At 42.7% G+C, this 18,539-nt stretch overlaps 1 protein-coding gene across 4 annotated transcripts in view; it reads left to right on the top strand.

Annotated features, from left to right (window-relative positions):
• DIP2C (DIP2 acetate--CoA ligase C (putative)) overlaps positions 1 to 18,539 on the top strand; it is a 367,711-nt gene that overhangs the window by 183,832 nt on the left and 165,340 nt on the right. For 3 of the 4 annotated variants that reach the window (XM_090266438.1, XM_090266437.1, XM_090266440.1), the window contains exons 2-3: positions 10,567 to 10,638; positions 12,297 to 12,464. In XM_090266438.1, the coding sequence (XP_090122564.1) occupies positions 10,567 to 10,638; positions 12,297 to 12,464 (240 nt within the window). The remainder of the gene's footprint in view (positions 1 to 10,566; positions 10,639 to 12,296; positions 12,465 to 18,539) is intronic. The other variant, XM_090266439.1, reaches the window with a different exon arrangement.

Genomic DNA, 18,539 nt, shown 5'->3' with positions numbered 1-18,539 from the left:
TGCAATTGTTTGTGGGATTGTTTTTTTAGTTTCTCTTTCTGATAGTTCATTATTGGTGTATAAAAATGCCATGAATTTCTGGCGTATTCTATATTTTGAGACCTATAAGGAGACAATATTCAGTCATTCTTATTTCCTTATAAGACCTTTGTTTTCATTTTTATTTTCCATTACTGGCCCAGATGGGACAATTTGTTTAACAAAGTAATGGAATCATTAACTTAGCACCACTTTATTTCTACCTTTAAAAAAGTCTGAAAAGTGAAACTATAACTGTTACTTAACCTTTCATTCAGCAAACATTTAGTGTCTGTTTCATTTACTACCCCCTATTGATCGCCTGTCACATAGTAGGTATTAATAAAAATTTTTTGGATGAATGAATAAATCAAAGTAAATTCAGGATGATTTCCATGACATTTGGAAGGTAGTTTAGATATGAGCATAAAGTTTATTCTTCAAGGGCTGAGTCAGAGCCGAGGGTTACTCTACCCATTTCAGATTTGGCTCAATGTTTAGCTGCAGTGTCCTTTTGAGATTCTGTATCCATAAGGTCAGAATGAGCCTGTGATGCAGGGTTTTACTCCATCTGATAGAAGAAGTAAAGGTGGCTTCTTGTTCCAAGGGAGGAACACTGGGCCATGTCACCATGCCTGTGGCAGGCTGAGTGCTCACCGGCATCTCTGGGGTTTCCCACTGCTTGGAACCTGCTGGTGGGGCAGGCAGGGCAGGCTGCAGGGAGTGAACTGTGAGCTCGCTTTTGACCCTGACAGCTTACTCTCAGAGAGGCGGTTTGTGAGGGGAGTTAACGCATGCTACCCAGGGTATCTCCAGGGTGTGGAAAGGCTGAAGAAGGCCCAACATAGCTCTAATCTCATGTAAAGATATGTAGGTGGTCTATACTTGCTGAGGGGTCCCCAGTTTTAACCCCTGATTATAAAGTTACTCTCAGTGGCCCTGTTTGCCCCAGGAACCCACCTGAGAGCTGGCCAGCTTGGAGTTGGGGTCCATCCACTCCTCTGCAACCAACAATGGTATCAGGTTCCTAAGTCAGCACTTAGGTTATTATAAAAGTTTGAGAGGTTAATGTATCAACCATTTCTTTAGGATAACATTAACAATTTGACATATGACAACTGGACATTCCAAGTATCCTTTGGAAAACTTACCAGTAAAGCCCAACAGTTTAAAAAGGGACACAGATGATGGGTGTGAGCACTTTGGTTCATGGTATCAGTGCCGGCAGCAAGCAGATCAGTGATGAAATGTATGTAACCATCTGTCAGTCTAGCTGTCGAGGGGATCAGGTAGTGTTTCCAATGAGCAAGCCATTTTTAGTCCATTCAGAAGGAGTCAAGAAAGTTGAGGAGGATCTGCTTAGAAGAAAAATTAATTCAGACTAAATTTTTCAGAATAGGTGCCTTCGCTGAAAACAGGCGGTTGAGAATAATGAAAAATAAAAGCAGAAAGTCATTCTCAATACAGTCAACGGTTCTTTGTAAACTAATGTTAGTAAGGCATATCAGTTTGCAAATAAAGAATACCATAGAGGAAAGCTTAATAAGCAGTTACATAGTTTAAAATTTTTTGTTAGTTATTAGCCAGTAGGGTCAACAAATGCTTTTAGTGTCCTTTATGCTGTTGCACAGGAGAAATTTTTTCGGACTTCAGCTCTCACTGGGGTAAAGCGTGAGCTAGCACTGAGTGCTTATGGAAGATTAAATACGGTAGAAACGGGGCACGGTGAGCACTGTAAGTCTTGAAGTAAGCCGCACTCTTCCCTGAAGAATTCTATTTAGCTGAGACATAATGGGCCAGAAATTGAATTTCAGGTAAATAAAATGTAAGTCAAGTAGTCATGGATAGACAGAAAGTACATTCCTAACAAGACCACTAAAGAAAGCTACCTGGGGGCTCGTGGAAACAGGAATGACAGTGTTCATACTGTCATATGTGACAGAGGGCAAGCCTGGGCCATGGTACCAAGAAACTATCTACAGAAGGAAAAGAATGATAAATTGGACTTCAAAAATTAAAAACTTTTACTCTGTGAAAGAACCTATAAAAGGATGAAGAAAAGACAAGCTACACATTAGGAGCATATATTTGCAACTCACTTATCCAACAAAGGACTGTGTCCACGGTGTATAAAGAACTCCCAGAACTCTCCAAAGTTACCAAAAAGCCAATGAGAAAATTGGCTAAGGACATGTACAAACATTTCACCAAAGAGGATGCCAATAGAAAATAAGCATATGAAAATGAGTTCAGCGTTATTAGGAATTAGAAAAAAGCAAATTAAAACCATTGTGAGATGCTATTTACCTATTGGACTGGCTAAAATGAAAAATAGTAGTAACACCAAGTGCTGGTGGGGTTGCAAGAAACTGCATAGCCCTGTGAGTCTCAGGCCACAGGTGTGTCGATTGCTCATGGAATCTCTCTGAACTTCCCTCACTGAGGCTGTGTTTGGGTAGACAAGGCAGACTCTTGAATCCTTTGACTCACTGGTGCTGGAATAGAAACAGCCAATCAAAGGGCCGTAGCTGCTGAAGGCTCTCAATTCCCTGACTTAGATGACTCTGAAAACACTTATTGTAAAATCAGACTCTTAGTGAGTGAGAGTGTGCTTCTAACACAGGAAGCTAATTACTTCATATATTTTTAGAAAATTGGAGCTTTCTTGGTGTTAGGTCCTTGCAGGTTAGCACCTTCCTAAAGCTGACGTGTATGTACAGTATAGTCAATCTTGAGCTGTGTTTATAAGGACACTTCTTGTGTTTAGGTCTTTGCACTGGAGAGAACGCTTGTTTTACTCTGCTGCCCACCTCCTCTGATGTCAGAGTAGTTAAGCCTTTGATAAATTCAGACAATTTCTTGTTTTTCCCTCTGGTTCTGCCTCACAGCTCTGCTCAGGAGAACAGAAGTGGCTTCTGTGGAACTCGCTTCATAACTGTCACCTTGTACCCTTCCTCTCTCTCCCTGCACCTATAAAGACCATCCTGTCTGCTTACTTGACACAGGCTGCCCACAAGACCACCTGGATCCCAGGAGCTACATGGACATTTTTTGTGCAATTTGCCCTTCTTCCTCTTTCACAAATGGTTTTGACCTTCCTGCAATGTGACATGTAGAGGGTCCCGTTGTGGAACGGCTGGGAAGCCACAGTGCTGGTATCAGTAGTTCTGGCTGATGACTTCATTAGGGCCTGTGGGCAAGTGTCTTAGTCTTGCTGGGACTGGCACCTGCTCTGGAAAATGAGGAGGGTGATGATGCTGGATCTCTAAAATTTAAATGACGTGCTTGTGTCTAGGGTGTCCAGTAAGATCCTGGCTCACTAGAAAATCAATGCTCCTTCCTTTCCCCTCTCAATGCAAAGTACAAAGTTTGTTGGTCTCTCTCTGTCTGTCTTCACAGGGGAGCTTTTGGGGAGGAGGACAGGAAGCTCACAAGACTTGTGAGTTTTGTTTGAGAAAGGGCTGAGCCTGCCAGGACCCTGGTCCCATCTGAGCTTCTGGATTTCTTGCTAGGAATAATGAAAGATGCTATCACCCATTCCCACCCCTTCCCAACCCTTCCTATTGAGGAACAGATACAATATCCAGTAACGCACACTTTCTTGCACAGTGGAGAAGCACTGTCATGAAAGTAGCTTTGTATTTATGTGAACTTCTCAAGAACTATCTTCCTAAGAGTGTTTTTTTTTTTTTCTTTTCTTTGACAATAGCAGGGAGGGATATCTGAATCCCAGAAAATAATTATATTTGTTTGCTTAAAGAATTTTTAAGAGTTGATTATAGCAATTTGCTTGAAACAGGCCTGTTTAAATTTTCTGGACTGCTGGGCAAGGCTGACTGCTGGTGGGGTCTCTTGATGGCTGTAGAGGAAGCCCTGGGTAGGCACCACCTGTTGGGTCCTGATCATTTTGGGACTCTGGGAGGGGATACCCAGCAGCCAGGGAACTTACAGACCTTTCTCTGTCACCTGCTCAGCACACTCTCCAGCATTTTGAAATTTTAGAAAGCTCTATTGAAATGCTCATTTTTAAGATCTTCAGGGCAGTTCAGGCCCCAAGACTCCTGTGCTGGGAGTGGTTTTCCTTTAACATCAGTAGCTTTTCAAGTTGGCAGTGGGTAGACAAAGGTTGCCTCTTGCTCTCCTGTGGTTTAGAATAGAATGGACTCCAGAGAGGCTATTTTCTTTAAAACCTTCTGCAATTGAAGTTCTTGACATACCAAAGTGAAAAGCTACAGGGAACATTTAATTTTTTTTTTTTAAGATAAAGCCTTAGGTGATATTTTCCAGGAACTTACTGGCTAGAATTATAATTTTAACATGTGGGCACATTTAAAATATTTTTTATCTTTCTGGTGATGCCAGTAACTAAATATTTTAAGGTATTTTTTTTTTTGTAATTTACATATACATAAAAACCCAGTCATGTGAATATATAGTTCTTAAGAATTTTTCCCCTTCATAACTAAGCTTAGAATAAACCTTGTTCATTTTATAATCCTAGTGTAGGTTTTTTGCTCATCCTAATTACCTTAAAATATTTTCATGGAATGTAAGTTTCTAAATTTCACATTGGAAATATGACATAAACTATGAGTGATGAATACAGCAGTGCAGATAGTAACAAAGGGAAGCATAGTCACTGTGAAGTGATGTGAACATTGGCATGAGAGGGCCATGCTCCGGAAGGACTTGTGGCCCTGCTGGTGAGTTTGCTGTCAGTCCTGAAAGTGCTCAGCAGCCTTCAACAGGCTGCAGGCAGGAGGCCACGCCATCCTCTTAGTGACAGATCGGAGGGCTCTTGTGGAAGGAGGATGGGTGTCCTTAGGACTGGAGCAGCTGTTTGGATCACGCACAGAGAGCTGTTGGCATTGGCATCAGTGAAAGGATGAAAGAGAAGCAGATGGATGACTTTCCTCGGGATTTGTGACACTTCTGTAACCTGTCTTTGGCCTCGCCTCTCTGGAGGGTTTATTGCCACAGCCTCTTCCAGCTTCTGACTGCACATGACTTGCTAGCACACAAGCAAGGCTTGTGTCTTCCTGCCCAGCTCGGAGGCCAGAGCCATTCCTACATGCTCCTTAGTGTCAGTCACACGTTTGAACACATAATAGATGCTGGCAAGTACTTGTTGGGTTATAACTGCTTCATGCTTCTTGAAACATTTCACTTCCTGCGTATGTGATTTTTTTCAATTAGAGTAGAATATTATAAGTGTGTTACTGATGTTTTATCAGTGAGAAAAGCGAGACCCTGAGAAGTCAGCTGCTGTTGTGGGGTCCCCTGGCTTGTGCTCAGTGGGGGGCGGGGTTGAGAAGAGAGGTCTCTTGTCTGCCTGCTCCCAATCCCATGGACAGATATCACAGTGTCTCTCTGCATAAAAGAGAAGCCCGTGCAGAGCTGACAGTCATGCCTCTAGCAGCGGGGCAAGAGGGAGAGTGCCTGCAGCGATGTCCCCAAACCTTATAAAGCCATCAGTGTAGGAAAGAAATGCCATGAAGGTTCCTGACGGCTGTAAAATTCCAAACATGGAAATGATTGCTTTGTTATATGAGGCATTTGTTCCAGCATTAAATAATAAAACCCCTGACACCAGAATGGAAACCCTCACCATTAAGCCAGTCTGTTTACTCTGAACTGATCCTGGTTTGGCTGATGCTCATGTGTTAATGATGGGTGCTTCTTGTTGCCTGGAGAACACAGAGCTCTGGGTTTTCCTGTCCTGGTCAGACATGTACAGGTCTAGTGGCTCTGCACAAACCTCCCTGGGCTGAGATGAAAAAATGGGGGAGCTGCAGTGTCACCTTCATTCTTGTATTCGTGGGGCTGGCTTTCCCTTCACTTTTCTCAGACTCAGGCTTTACTCTGAAACTCTGGACTACGATGTAAGTAAGGAAAAGAATTCCATTTGTGGAGGGAAATAAGAATTATCTTTTCTATCTCAGAGTATGATTTAACCATTTACTGGTGGTTTTGCTTTACCTGCATTTTCATTTTAAATTTACGACTTGTCTGTAACTCTTTTCTTTGTAACAGAACAAATGACAACTTTATTTCTACTGCTGGAATTTAAAGTCTTACGAAACTTCTTTGTGGATAATATAAATTACACTTTTCATAAGTGTAAAGTGCTTCAAAAGAACACTTCAGTTTTCTCCTCACTGAGGTTACCAACAATTTTTTTCATTTATTCTTCTGTTACACATTCTTATTTCTAAAATGAAAATGGAGCCCTGGCCAGTGTGGCTTAGTTGGTTGGGCATCGCCCTGCAAACTGAAAGGTTGCAGGTTCGATTCCTGGTCGGGACATGTGCCTGGGTTGCAGATTCAGTCCCCAGTCGGCGTATGTATGGAAGGTAGCCGGTCAATGTTTCTTTCCTCTTTTTCCCTCCTTACCTCTCGCTCTAAAATTTAAAAAAAAAAAAACACCTAAAAATTAAAATGAAAAGGGAGTTAAATAAATGAGTGTCTGGAGTATTCAAGCATGGAAAAGGTGCTCTTTGAAATTTTATATGGAAAATAAGTGTGGATCCTGTGGTTTATGCCTTCTAGCAGCTACTTTTCAAGGAGCAAAATTCTGTAGATGTGTCACAGGTGGGGATGAGCTGTTCCTCTCATTGATGGTGATCTTTTAGATCCATGTTAATTAGAATACTAATTAACCTGCTGTAAACTATGGGCTATTCCTTGTAAGATAATGAAACCTGGCTTAGAGATGTGACATGGAACAATGGATCCTCTTTAAATAGTCTTTCCATTTTGAATTTCCAAAATTTTATCTTGAAGACTGTGCATGTCACAGATTCAAGATGAGGAGAGAGGAGGTGTAGCCAATTGACCTTTCAACCTGAACTGATGCAAAGTGAAGGAGGAACCATGGTGATACCATGACATTGGGTGTAGGTAAACCTTGGACAGAAACCAGGGAAGCATTCTGGATGGATGGAATTGTGGTAAGAAGCCAGCCAGCTTCTGTCTGTCTAATTATCCTTTATCTATTATCTATCTATATCTTATTTACCTATCTATATCTATCTGTTATTTACCTATCACCTATCTATATGTCATCTATTAATCATCTATTCTTTGCATCAGTCCTCTGTTATTTACCTATCATCTAACCATAGCTATCATCTATCTGTATCTTACCTATTTGTAGTGTACTAGAACAAAAATCTCATGGGCCTGCTTCAGAACAGTGGGCGCCCCTACTAGAAAGTTTGCTTCTATAATTTGCAGTGAGTCTGAGAATCTGTTAGATCTCTACCAGATACTAAAGTGGTTCCAGAGCTAAAAGTGCCTGGACTTTCTCCCTGAGAAAGACAATGTGTGTAGCAAGGGCATGTTTAGCCCTGATGCTCAGGGCACCTGAGTGAACCTGGCCCCTTGTCACAGATACTGGATCCTTTTGGGTAACACACAAATCAAGCTGTCATGTTACACATTTTTATAATGGAATTGTTATCGATTTTCTCCTCGGCCCTTTACCTCATGGTCACTAAGCAGTTAAACAATCACCCTGTGTTTGCCGTGATTATGAATGCAGTTTCTGTCCAGTCATTTATGTGAAGTCACTCTGTGACACTTGTGTCTGCTGGTCACTTGTGTGACTAAATCCACCAACTTACAGTCCTGCTTTGTGAAACAGCAGGGGTCAGGACTCAGTCTGGAGGACACTGACCCGTGAAGGCATCACAACCTTGTTTTGAGGATGAGAGCCACTCATTTGTTTTTGTAACCAAAAATAAACAATTGGTAGCCACCAAGGCCTCATGGGGAAAGCAGCACCATGACTTGTGCAGAATTCTCTGCAGCAGGAGCCCTGATGTTGGGGTGCTGCTGAGCTGGGCTGGGCTTGGGAGGGTGACAGCAGGCAGTGGATACAAGGTTGTCCTTGAGAGTAGGATGTCCTGGTTGACTGGAGCTGGGCAGGGCATCCAGATAATGCTGACCACATTGGTGTTAGCTGAAGTGGCAGATTCTAAGTGTGATTTCAATGGGGAAAGGATTGGATTTGGACAAGCTTTGTTTTCTTTTTAGATCTGGAGCACTGAGCGAGAAACAGAAGTACTGTTGTGCCTCAATTTCTTACCTGTAGACTCAGTTGTTACAAGGATTAAAAGAGATTATTTAGGACCTGTAGGACAGGGCCACACTGACACCTTCTTCTTTAAGAGGGGTCATGATTTCTTGGGGAAAGTGCTTATTTTCCTTTATGCTTAAGTTCTTAACAAGTGGAGTTTTTCAAACTAAGACGAGTTAGTCAAAGACAGAGTTCAAAGTGAGTTGGCTTATACTGAAAATTAAGGGAGGGAACCTCCCCTCATATTTAAATGTTCATCTGAGAGATTTAAAACTTGAACTGAGTTTTGGGTGTACCAGCAAAGATGCTGTGAGTTGACAAGTCCCAAATTGCCAGTGGAATTGGCTGGGAACGGGCACCCTGGTAAATAGTAGGTGTCTACCTAGCGGTAGTACACAGGGAGCTTCTTAGGAAGCCAGTATGTGCTAGTTGATGGTGACCCCACTGATACACTCTTGCTCCCATGTTCCTTTTCCTGGTCCCTGCTTTTGTTCCATCCAAGTGTCCCCTGGGTTGTAGAAACAGAGTGGTTTTGAATTTGTGAAATGCTGAGCTGGAGCCAAAGTGGATTAAGAAGTAGTACAATTAGCATGGAAACTAGCTTCCTGATAGTTTTGTTATTTCCAAAGACCGGTTGGTAGAGAACACTAGAAAGAACAGGGAATCTATTGTGGAGGTGGGGGCAAGCTGCCTTCTTGGGTGTCCCCAGCGGGACTGAGAGGATAGACCTCCTGGGAGGCTGTTTCTACTTTGCTGTCCAAGAGCAGAAAGTATCTCCTTCTGCAGGTTATTTTATGTTTTCTCAAAGTCAGATGTTGTCCTCTTTCTTGCAATGTTACACAATGAACAGTCAGCTAGAACAGTGATTTTCAACCGTTTTTATATCATGGCACAGATAAACTAATTACTAAAATCCTGTGGCACACCAAAAAGCATGTTTTTGCTGATCTGACAAAAAATAAGTATAATTTTGATTCAGTCACACTGACAACTATTGTTAGATTGGTTCTTGTCATTTAAAAAAGTTTGACAATCTAAGGGGGAAAAGGTCAGTGCCCTTGACTATATAGCCAGGCATTGCCCGTTTTAAAAATTCTTGTGGCACATAGGTTGAAAATTGCTGGGATAGAAAGAAGTCTGAAGAGGGGGTAAGATGTGAGAGCCACTGCTCAGCCAGCATCTCCATGGACTCGCTTACTTCCTTGTCCTGGTCAACCACAAAGTTATTCCAGAGCATGCACGTGCATGTGGGTATTTAGGATGTTGATATTTTAGACATTAAAAAAAAAGTTATTTGACAGGGTCTTTCCCCAGCACTGAGTGGTGAATGGGTGCAGGTGCAGAGCATGGCAGGTCTGGAATGGGGGCCATGCTTCCCTTTAGTCTGATCAGCCAACTGACAGTGGCCACCCCCCAAAGGTACAGAATCAAAAATGCTCATCAGCTGAGAACAGAATGTGTTTTCTATACCTTTCTGTTGTTAATGGCTCCATGTTTAAAAAATGAGTTGTGTGTTTCGCGGCTGTGTGTTATGTGTCATACATTAAAGACCAAGAACGTTTTATGGTCTGATAGAGTTTAGTGAGCATATCTCATTAGAAAAAAGCAAATTTACCAATTTGTGTATGACCCCTAATAACTTTTCATTGGCTCACTATATTTTTGCTCAAACTCAAGTTTTTGACTCTTCTGGGCATGATGGTTTGATCAGAATATTAGGAAAAAAATAGCAGATTCTTAAAAAGTTCCAGGGAGAAATCAGTATTTTGTGTGCATTAGTTTATATTTAGAAAGGCTGTGGCATGCCATGAAGGTTACTTTGTCCCTTGTACTCAGCACTTAGGAAGATTGTCAGCATGATGATGATGGTTCTTGCTCTTCTGTATATGAAACTCTGGCTCTAACATTTTAATTCTTGTCTTACTAATAAGTATCTTTTTCACATATTTTGGATTTCCATAGGTCCCATGTTCTTTAGCTTTGTTTTATTTAATGTTCCATTTGGTCTAAGTCACTTACTTTCAAAAATACCCTAGCAGTTTAAAGTCCTTGGGACCAATATGCCTGATTAGGAAAAAAAATCTCATTAATGGAAGAAGGTGATGATCAGTAATGGTTTTGGGCAGCTGTCACCAGGGCAGACCTGCACAATCCATGGTTGATTAGGTTAATGAGAGCCATGCAGACTGGGGAGGTTTCCTGCTCTAGCAGATGTGAAGAAGATTGCAAGACTCTGATTCTGAGTCCCATCAGAGCCAAAATCTTGAGAGGAGGGCTGGGCAAGCATTTTTGTTTGTTTGAGGGCAGGGGGAAGTCAAGGTGAATGATTAAAGTGTTTTCTTTTTAATATATAATTATTAGGCAAACAGAAAACACAGTTGTGCCTGTATGTCTTCTTAGACTGTATTGAGTGATGAGCTCTACCCTTGGGTAGAATCTTTCTGAATGTTTCTTTCCTTCTCTTATAGGTGACATCACACAAAAAGGATATGAAAAGAAGAGGTCAAAATTAATTGGTGCCTACCTGCCCCAGCCTCCAAGTACGTAAACTTTGATGGTCTATCATCTAGTTTAAAGAGTTAACTGCAACATGCAAAGGAAAGAACTGGGCACAGATCCTTTCTTAGTCCCTAAGTTGCATGAAGACCACGCTTCTGACATGGCACTAGCCACATTAAGCTTTTTTTTTGTGACTACATGTATATTTTGTGAATATAGAATTACACCTATGATATTCTACAAGTGTGCCTAATATATTTAATAAGTATTTCATCTATAGAAGGCAATAATATGGTTGATTTCTTCAAAATGCTTACAGTTTAAATTAATCCAATTGAAGTCATTGGGTATTAGGCCAAATCTAGTAGCCTAGAAAATGATATAATATCCTCCTCGGGATTATGAAATCATAAAGTTCAATTTTGCTTTGAAATGTGATTGCAAAACATTATGCATTCTTCCTAAAAGCGCAATATCTGTTTCACTCCATGTCCAGGTTTGTGGAATCTCTTTGCACTTGAACCAGGTTCTGTCTATTTCAAAAAACAGAATATGATGCCAGACTGGAGTTCTCACACCTCAGATCTTATGAAGCTCAGTTTTGTTTGAGGGTGACCTTGAGATGGCTAGGCTTTGGGAATGGCATAAAGCTAATACAGGTAATGCTGTACTCAAGAAGGCAAGGTGCTGTTAAAACAGTTTTTTACAGTGGCTCAGATGCTTCTGCTAGAGAAGGGTTATTAACTAGGTGCATGTAATGCACAGATCCCCAGCTCTGTCCCTCCTGATCTCCAGGCTGTGACACACCCAGTAATGCTCTGTTACCATGATTTAGGATTATCTCCTAGAGCTTACATTCCAGGAAACTTAATTTGTGTGTTTAGTTTCTGCTGTGATTGTGGTTTTGTTTTGATTTTGCGTGTTTTCTTTCTTTCCTTGAGTCTTTTTTTTTTTCTTCCTTTTTATTGGGGTGACACTGGTTAACAAAATTATATGGTTTCAGGTGCACAATTCCACAACACATCATCAGTAAGTACACTGTACTGTGTGTTCACCACCCCAAATCAAGTCTCCATCCACCACTATTTATCCCTGCTATGTCCTCCTCCACTCTTTCCTTGATTCTTAAGAGTTAACATAAAGATGGACCTGTTGTATAGCCTGACTTAGCTGATGGGCTGGATTTCCTGTTGATTGGCTTTTAAAAGGAAGAAGCCCTGTTCTATCTTAGTGAATTTAAAAAAAAGGAGGTTTTTGGTTGGCTGATGCCCACATATGAAAGGCCTTAGGAACGTGTGTAGGCAGATGAGTAGATGGTGGTCTCCCCCATCCCCCCTTTTCTCGTCCCCTAGCAGTACTGCCTGGTGACGGCCATCTTCGTGGCCTGTGATTGTAAACCCTTTCAGCAGGTGGCCCCTCCACATTTGGAGGAAGGCTGGCAGGCTAACTATAGGCTTTTGACATTGTTGGGTTCTCATTTCTGTGTCTTACCAAACAAGAGTGAAACAGAAGCAGTTCCCAGAAGATGGTTCTCCAGCTGTGGTGCCAAGAGCGTGGCTGACTGTGTGGGCTGGGCGCTCCGGGTGGCACTCGTGTTGCGTGGTCCCTTTGCATGGGGTCGGCAGCTCTGCTCGGCGCTGTAACAAATTAAAAAAAAACTAAAGTTTGAATTAATTAGTTTTTTTTCGACTTGTTACAGCAGCGAACGGAGCTGCGGTGGCCCGGTGTAGACTGCAGCACAGTGAAGGCGCCCCGAGGAGAACGCCACACTCCGGCCACATCGGAGTGTGTGACATCAGAGAAGCCTCTGGCAGGGAGCGGGTGGCCAGCACCGTGGGAAACCGGCCTCTGTTTTACTTTCGTTTCGGTGAGCGCATTTTTCTGAGAGAGAGAGAGAGAGAGAGAGAGAGAGAGAGAGAGAGAGAGAGAGAGAGAGAGAGACCTCATGCCAGGGAAACATTTGAAATGGCCATCACCTAGCGCCATTCTAAACAAAAGTACTGGGCTTAGTGTTGGGGAGACCCTAAGTGGTCCCAATGTCTGAGCCCCGATTCTCCAGATGAGGTCACACAAGTTTTTGGTGGCCACGGTGCTCCTTGGTCACAGAGTTGTCACAGACCCTGGAACCATGACCATCTCAGTGACTCAGGGCCAGTTCTGTTAGAGTAGAATATGCTGTTTCAACAATCCTACTTTTGCAGTTGGGACACTGCTTACAAAATACTTGAGAAAGAAGAATGCATGTCAAATCCTAATTCTTTTAAAAATTATTGGTCTTCTGCTGACCTTTGTCTCATCACCAAACACCTCAGTGAAGGAAGAACTAGTAGGTCCTGGCCTCTGAGACCTCCTGAAGGGAGTGGCAGTGACAGCCCTTCAGACTCCTGTCTCCGAAGGACAGTGTTATGGGGCTCGATAGGAAAATGAAACTGATTACCTGTAGAGTATATTCTTAGAGGTAATGATTTTCAGAGGTCAAAATTATGTTAGTGGATAATACTTTGAATACAAGAAGTCCCAAAAGGTGAGTTCAGTGTACCTTTTAGTAGAATAAGAGAATAAGCATTTGTAAATCTTTGGCTTATCTTCAGGGTTTTTCCTCAAATACAAGGCAGTGTTTGAAAACCATATAAAAATAATAGAGAAAATTTGATGTTACAATTGGCCCCCAGGATCTGTAAAGAGGCACCCAGCCTGGACTCCCTCCTGCAGCTTCTGCCGGTCCCCTCTGAGCCATTTGCTGACAGATACGGTAATGTGCTTGTGAGAAGAATGGAGTGTCGGCGAGTGGGTGGCGCAGTCAGGCGTTAGCAGTGAGGCTCTTTTCACAATTATGCACATCTTACCCACCTGATTGAAATGTGAGGAGAAAGCCTGCTTGGGGACGCTGCTCTGTGGACCTCATGGGCCTACCTGTTCCCATGGGGAAGGATATGGTCAGGTTCAGGATTTCAGGATGGGTAACTGGAGGCCCAGAGAATTTTGCATTTTCACTGATAACCTTTGTTTTTGAGAAGTTGCGCTGGATGGACAGTCACACAAAAGTTTGGGAAGCAGTGAGTAGAGCAAATGGTTCTAAATCAGGGAATTCTTTTGCTTTAGGATCTTTGTGCAAAACGTCATGTTTTCTGTTTAAGTTGCCCTTATCCTGTTACACCCTTTCCTAGAAGAGGTTATGTTTTGATTAACTTTTCTTTTTTTTTAACCTAATTTTTATTTATTGGAGAAAATTTTAAGACTTTTCCAGAAAGTATTTTAAAACTATTTCCACATTGTCATTTGGGACACACAATTATTCAACTTGTTGAGGCATTCAGCAAAAATCAGTAGCTCAACTCAGAGCTACCAGGCCCATACCAGGGAAGGTGCTCAGGGAGTGGGTTATTCCCCGGTTTTTGTCCCTGGTCAGAAGTGAGTGACTGTCACAGAATATCTGTGTGACTTGGGCTCTCCTGGAAAATATAGTGCATTGGTGAGCACCATGTTGAGTGCTTATCTAAATCTAGGGGAGAAAAGTTATGCAAGAATCTGGAAAGAAAAATGAAAATGATATATATATATATTGAAGGAAAGGACCAGAAAGAATATACTGGAAATCATTTTCAAAAAGATAATATTATTTAGGCCCTGACTCGTGTGGCTTAGTGGGTTCCACGTCATTCCGCAAACCAAAAGGTTGCCAGTATGATTACCAGTCAGGGCATGCGCCTAGGTTGCGGGCCAGGTCCCCAGTTGAGGGTTTGCAAGAGGCAACAAATCGATGTTTCTCTTGCACATCCATGTTTTTCTCCCTTTCTTTCTCCTCCCATTCCCCTTTCTCTAAAATTAAATAAATAAAATTGTTTAAAATAAAGAATATTATATAGGACAACTCTGAGAAGGAAAACTCTGACTCCAAAAAACCTCTGCTGCCTTGCGGCATACCTCTTCAGGGGAAAGGCTAAGGGAGTAAACCCCGACAGAAAATCCGGAGCCGGAGTCCCTAAGGCGGTTTGACGTTGTAGTCAACACCGGCAACTCCTGCGGCGCACCTGAAGCCAAGCTGTATTGACTCCGTCTTTCCCTTGGACCCTTCAGCTGCGAAGAGAGGGGGGGTCTGCTGCATGGGCAACAGCAGACCCTCCATATCACCCTGCCCAGGCTCTGTAGCTTCAGCTTCACTGGAGAGGACACTCCAGCGTCATCGCAAGATGTCGATTCAACACGGGAGGAGACAGATACCGTGTCACTCCCGAGTCGGACTGCACAGCCATTCTTGGCGGTGCAGTTAGACTCTTAAGAAGCTACACCATCGTCTCTCGAGACGGACGGCTGCTGACATATAGGACAACTCACTCTTTTGGCATGAGTCCTCTTACAGTTTTTGGCTATGTAGTGTCTCTTTCAAAATCATCTTTTATTCTCTAAATCTGATACAACTTGTGAAAAGAGAAATTAAAATCCACTCTTTTCAAGAATATTTTCACACAGTGACAACTTTTACAATTGAGTCTTCACTGTTTTCAGGACAGGGCCTAGTGGTGTGAAGTAGTAAAATTCCAGTGTTACTATAAACAGTGAAACTTTTCTTACCCAAACATAGTCCCCCTTTCTTATAACATGTGTATTAGCTAGATTCAGCCTTCTATGTGATTGGCTATCAAATGCTTCTCAGTGGTGAGTGATTCATGTAGATTTCATCTTCCTTAGACCCAGCCTGAGTTTTCTTCAACATCCAGACATCTTTGTGCCTAGTTATAAGGATTTACTGTGACCAAGTAGTTGTGACAATCTTGATAATTTGGTTAAAGTGACTAGAGAGAGGGCAAGTCTGTCTCTGTCATTTCTGCCCCCTGGGAATCGGCTATGGGATCCATGGGAGCAGCCTCAGAGAAGAGAGCCTGGTCAGGGTAAATTTGTCTGCCTTTGTTTCTGCTGGAGTTGACAGATGGTCGTGCATGGGGTCAAGGCTCGGGTGTATCAGAGGGCCTTGCACACTGCGGTCTGGCCTTTTTTCAGCTCCTCGGACCTTCGCGCTGCTCTGATGTTCTTGTGAGCCATTCTGAGCGCGCTGTGCCCTCTGCTTGCACCTGCATCGTTTAACCCTCAGTTCAAGTGTTACTTCTACACAGCGGGATTATTAGTGTAATTTCTGGTGTCTAGTTTTTCATAATTAATAAAGGGACTATATTTATTCAATAATCTGAAACCGATGGGTTGTTTAGGGACAGAACTATGGTGTTAGGAATTTCCTTTGGGGAATCCTCTTTTAATCATGTGTTGAAAGTAACTGATTGAAGTTCTAATAAAAAATGGCTTATTTCTCTGCTTTCTCTCCCTGTGGGCTTTATTGAACAAGGTTTTCACATCTCAAGGGAAAGAGCATTTAGAGGAGAGAGTGAGATAGGACAGGGAAAAACTTGGGAATTGTGACTATTTCTGCTTGACTAGAACCTGGAGGTCTGAGAGGAAGATATGGATGAACGGCTGGTGGGTATGATGCTGCGGGGGAGACTGAAGTTCAGGTGAAGGCCTGGGCTTTGTTTTCTGGTCGACAAGATGGAGGGAAATGAAAGAGGCAGAGCCCTGCTTGGGTCGAAGTGGGGGCAAACTGAGAGGGGTACTGTGGGAACCCTGGGGATTGGAGAAGCAGCAGCAGGTGGCATCTGACTGTGAAGGCTCCAGGCAGGCCCAGCATTAGGCCTGATGGGTTTGCTGACCTCGAGGATAAAGTGTAGAGTGGGGAAGAGAGGACTCACGGGATGTGCATGTTTGAGGACAGGAGAGGTGGAATGCCCCCTGTAGAAGTTGGGTGTCCTGGGCAAGTGTGAGCTCAGCAGAAGGATGGGGCTGTGTCTTTCTTTCCTTGTGCTGTCCTTCTGTTCCCTCTTTTCTCTGTGCACCTTAGGTCACCTTCCTCTTGATTTGGAGTGATTTTTATAGTCCCATTGCAATTCTAGAGGAAAAACAAAAATCTCACAGACATTGTCATATTTAAATTGAAGCATTCCAACCTCTGCATGAGCCTTAAAAATATCGCTTACTGGTTCAAAAGTGTTTTCTGAGCCTGTCCTGTGGGTTAGGGGAAGTGCTTGGCTTGGGTGGAGGATAGATAATAAGACAGAGGTCACCTTATCCTGCTGGTCTCCCAAGTAAGGATCTGATGAACACACCTTATGTCAGATGATAGCTCTCAGCTGCTCTGAGTTCAATCCTGGGCAGTGATGAAATTGTACCAGTTTCCTTCTTTCCTTATAAGATTGCTATTGAACAGATAGTTTTGCAATGAGGGCCCCAAAATATTCATTTTTGGCATCAAGGTACCAGCTAGATTTTGCTCATGTAACAAGTCATTATTGTACTGGGAGTGTAGCAGTGAACACACGGCCTCTGCCTCAAGGACCAGGCCTCTTTTGGGGATGGGACAGCGAAGCCACCTTGTCACTCTGACGACAGGGTACCTGGGAGCGCTGGAAGGGGTTGCCCATTTCAAAAGAAAGGGGCTGTTACGAGTGAGTATTTAAATGCTATGAGAGAGTGGCACTGACTGACTTCAAACCCCAGTGCTGGGCCTTTGTTTCCTTATCAATAAAATGGCAGAAGTAACAGCATGTATTTCATGTGGTTATGTTAATAAATGAAACAAATTCATAAATGTAAAGTGCTTAGATCAATGCAATAAAGTATTAGTGGTTCTTATTAGTTCTGTGTAAAGGTGGTAAACTGAAGCCCAGGGTCACAGATGATGACAACAGCCAGCTGGGACACCCATCTCCAGAGCACAATGTGGTCACTGGTGCTATTCTCCTCTATTCAAATGGGATACGAAGCTGGGTCAGTCCCTGGCACTTAGTGCTCTTTAAATGTGGGAGAAAGGGTCTGGGCTTGATTTTTATCATGTTGTTATCTGAGGGAACTGATCTTTGTACCCCCGGCTTCCCATGTTTTTGGACAGTTACCCCAACTCCCTTGGGACACCTCACCTTCCCAGGGACCTCTCTTGGCCTGTGTCAGCCTGCAGTTCTTCTGAGAGGTCGTTCTCAATTGTGGTATGGACATGAGACACCAACAATGCTGAACTCTGAGCTGTAACTGTGTTTTATTAATTATTTGTGTATTAATGTTACCAAGAAGGCAGCCATTTCAGCAGCAGCATTTGGTCAAATCCTTGTGATAGATAACAAGAAGGACCCCTCTGTTACTGCCCCTGGGTCCTCCCCTAGTGACAGGTTGAATTCTACTTGGAGTTGCATATTTAACTGTTGGCTTTTTCTTGTTAGAGTGTATCTTTAAGCCACTTCAAACTTCATTCACAATGAGGTCAGATAAAAATTAATGATTGAAATATGCACATTAATAATTGTTTTAATGTCATGTTGCTTAACCTATTAAAGCTAATCTCCTTTTGTCAAATTTATTTATTTTTAAAACTGTGTTTTTTAACTCTGTATTCCAGCCTGTGAGAGTAAATGTGGACAGTGTTTGCTGCATATTAGCTTTCTGAGGACAGATGTGTAGGGTCCATGCACAGGCTAGTACTGTAGCTGATCTAATTGTGTGAGTGTTAAGACTATGCATGTCTCAGAGGATGTACACAACCACCTAGGGGCCCTGAAGGGGGTCTAGGTTGAAATTAGTCCCAGGAAGCATGTTTGAGTGAACAAGGAAGGTAACAGAACTAAGAATGAAAGCAAAACATTAAATGTATATATGAATCTGTCACTGTGTACCCTTGGCTGCTTCAGACTATCCATTTAGCTATTCCTTCCATAACTTAACTAAAGTGTCAGTAAAGAAAGTGTAAAGCCACAGGACAGGAGAAGGGAAGAAACAGTGACAGGTTTCAGTGATATGTAAGATGATATATAAGATGTGTCGATCTGCCAGATCAGCCACAGGTGATGGGTAGGAAGGTGAGAAGATGAAGGTGTTGGTGAAACCTCGGGTTGGGGGAGGCATGGCA

The sequence above is a fragment of the Furipterus horrens genome, unplaced genomic scaffold (genome assembly GCF_987537825.1).
Source record: "Furipterus horrens unplaced genomic scaffold, mFurHor1.1.pri manual_scaffold_2, whole genome shotgun sequence".
Taxonomy (NCBI): Eukaryota; Metazoa; Chordata; class Mammalia; order Chiroptera; family Furipteridae; genus Furipterus; species Furipterus horrens.
The sequence above is the reverse complement of the archived record's forward strand: the minus strand, read 5'-3'. Positions and strand labels throughout refer to the sequence as shown.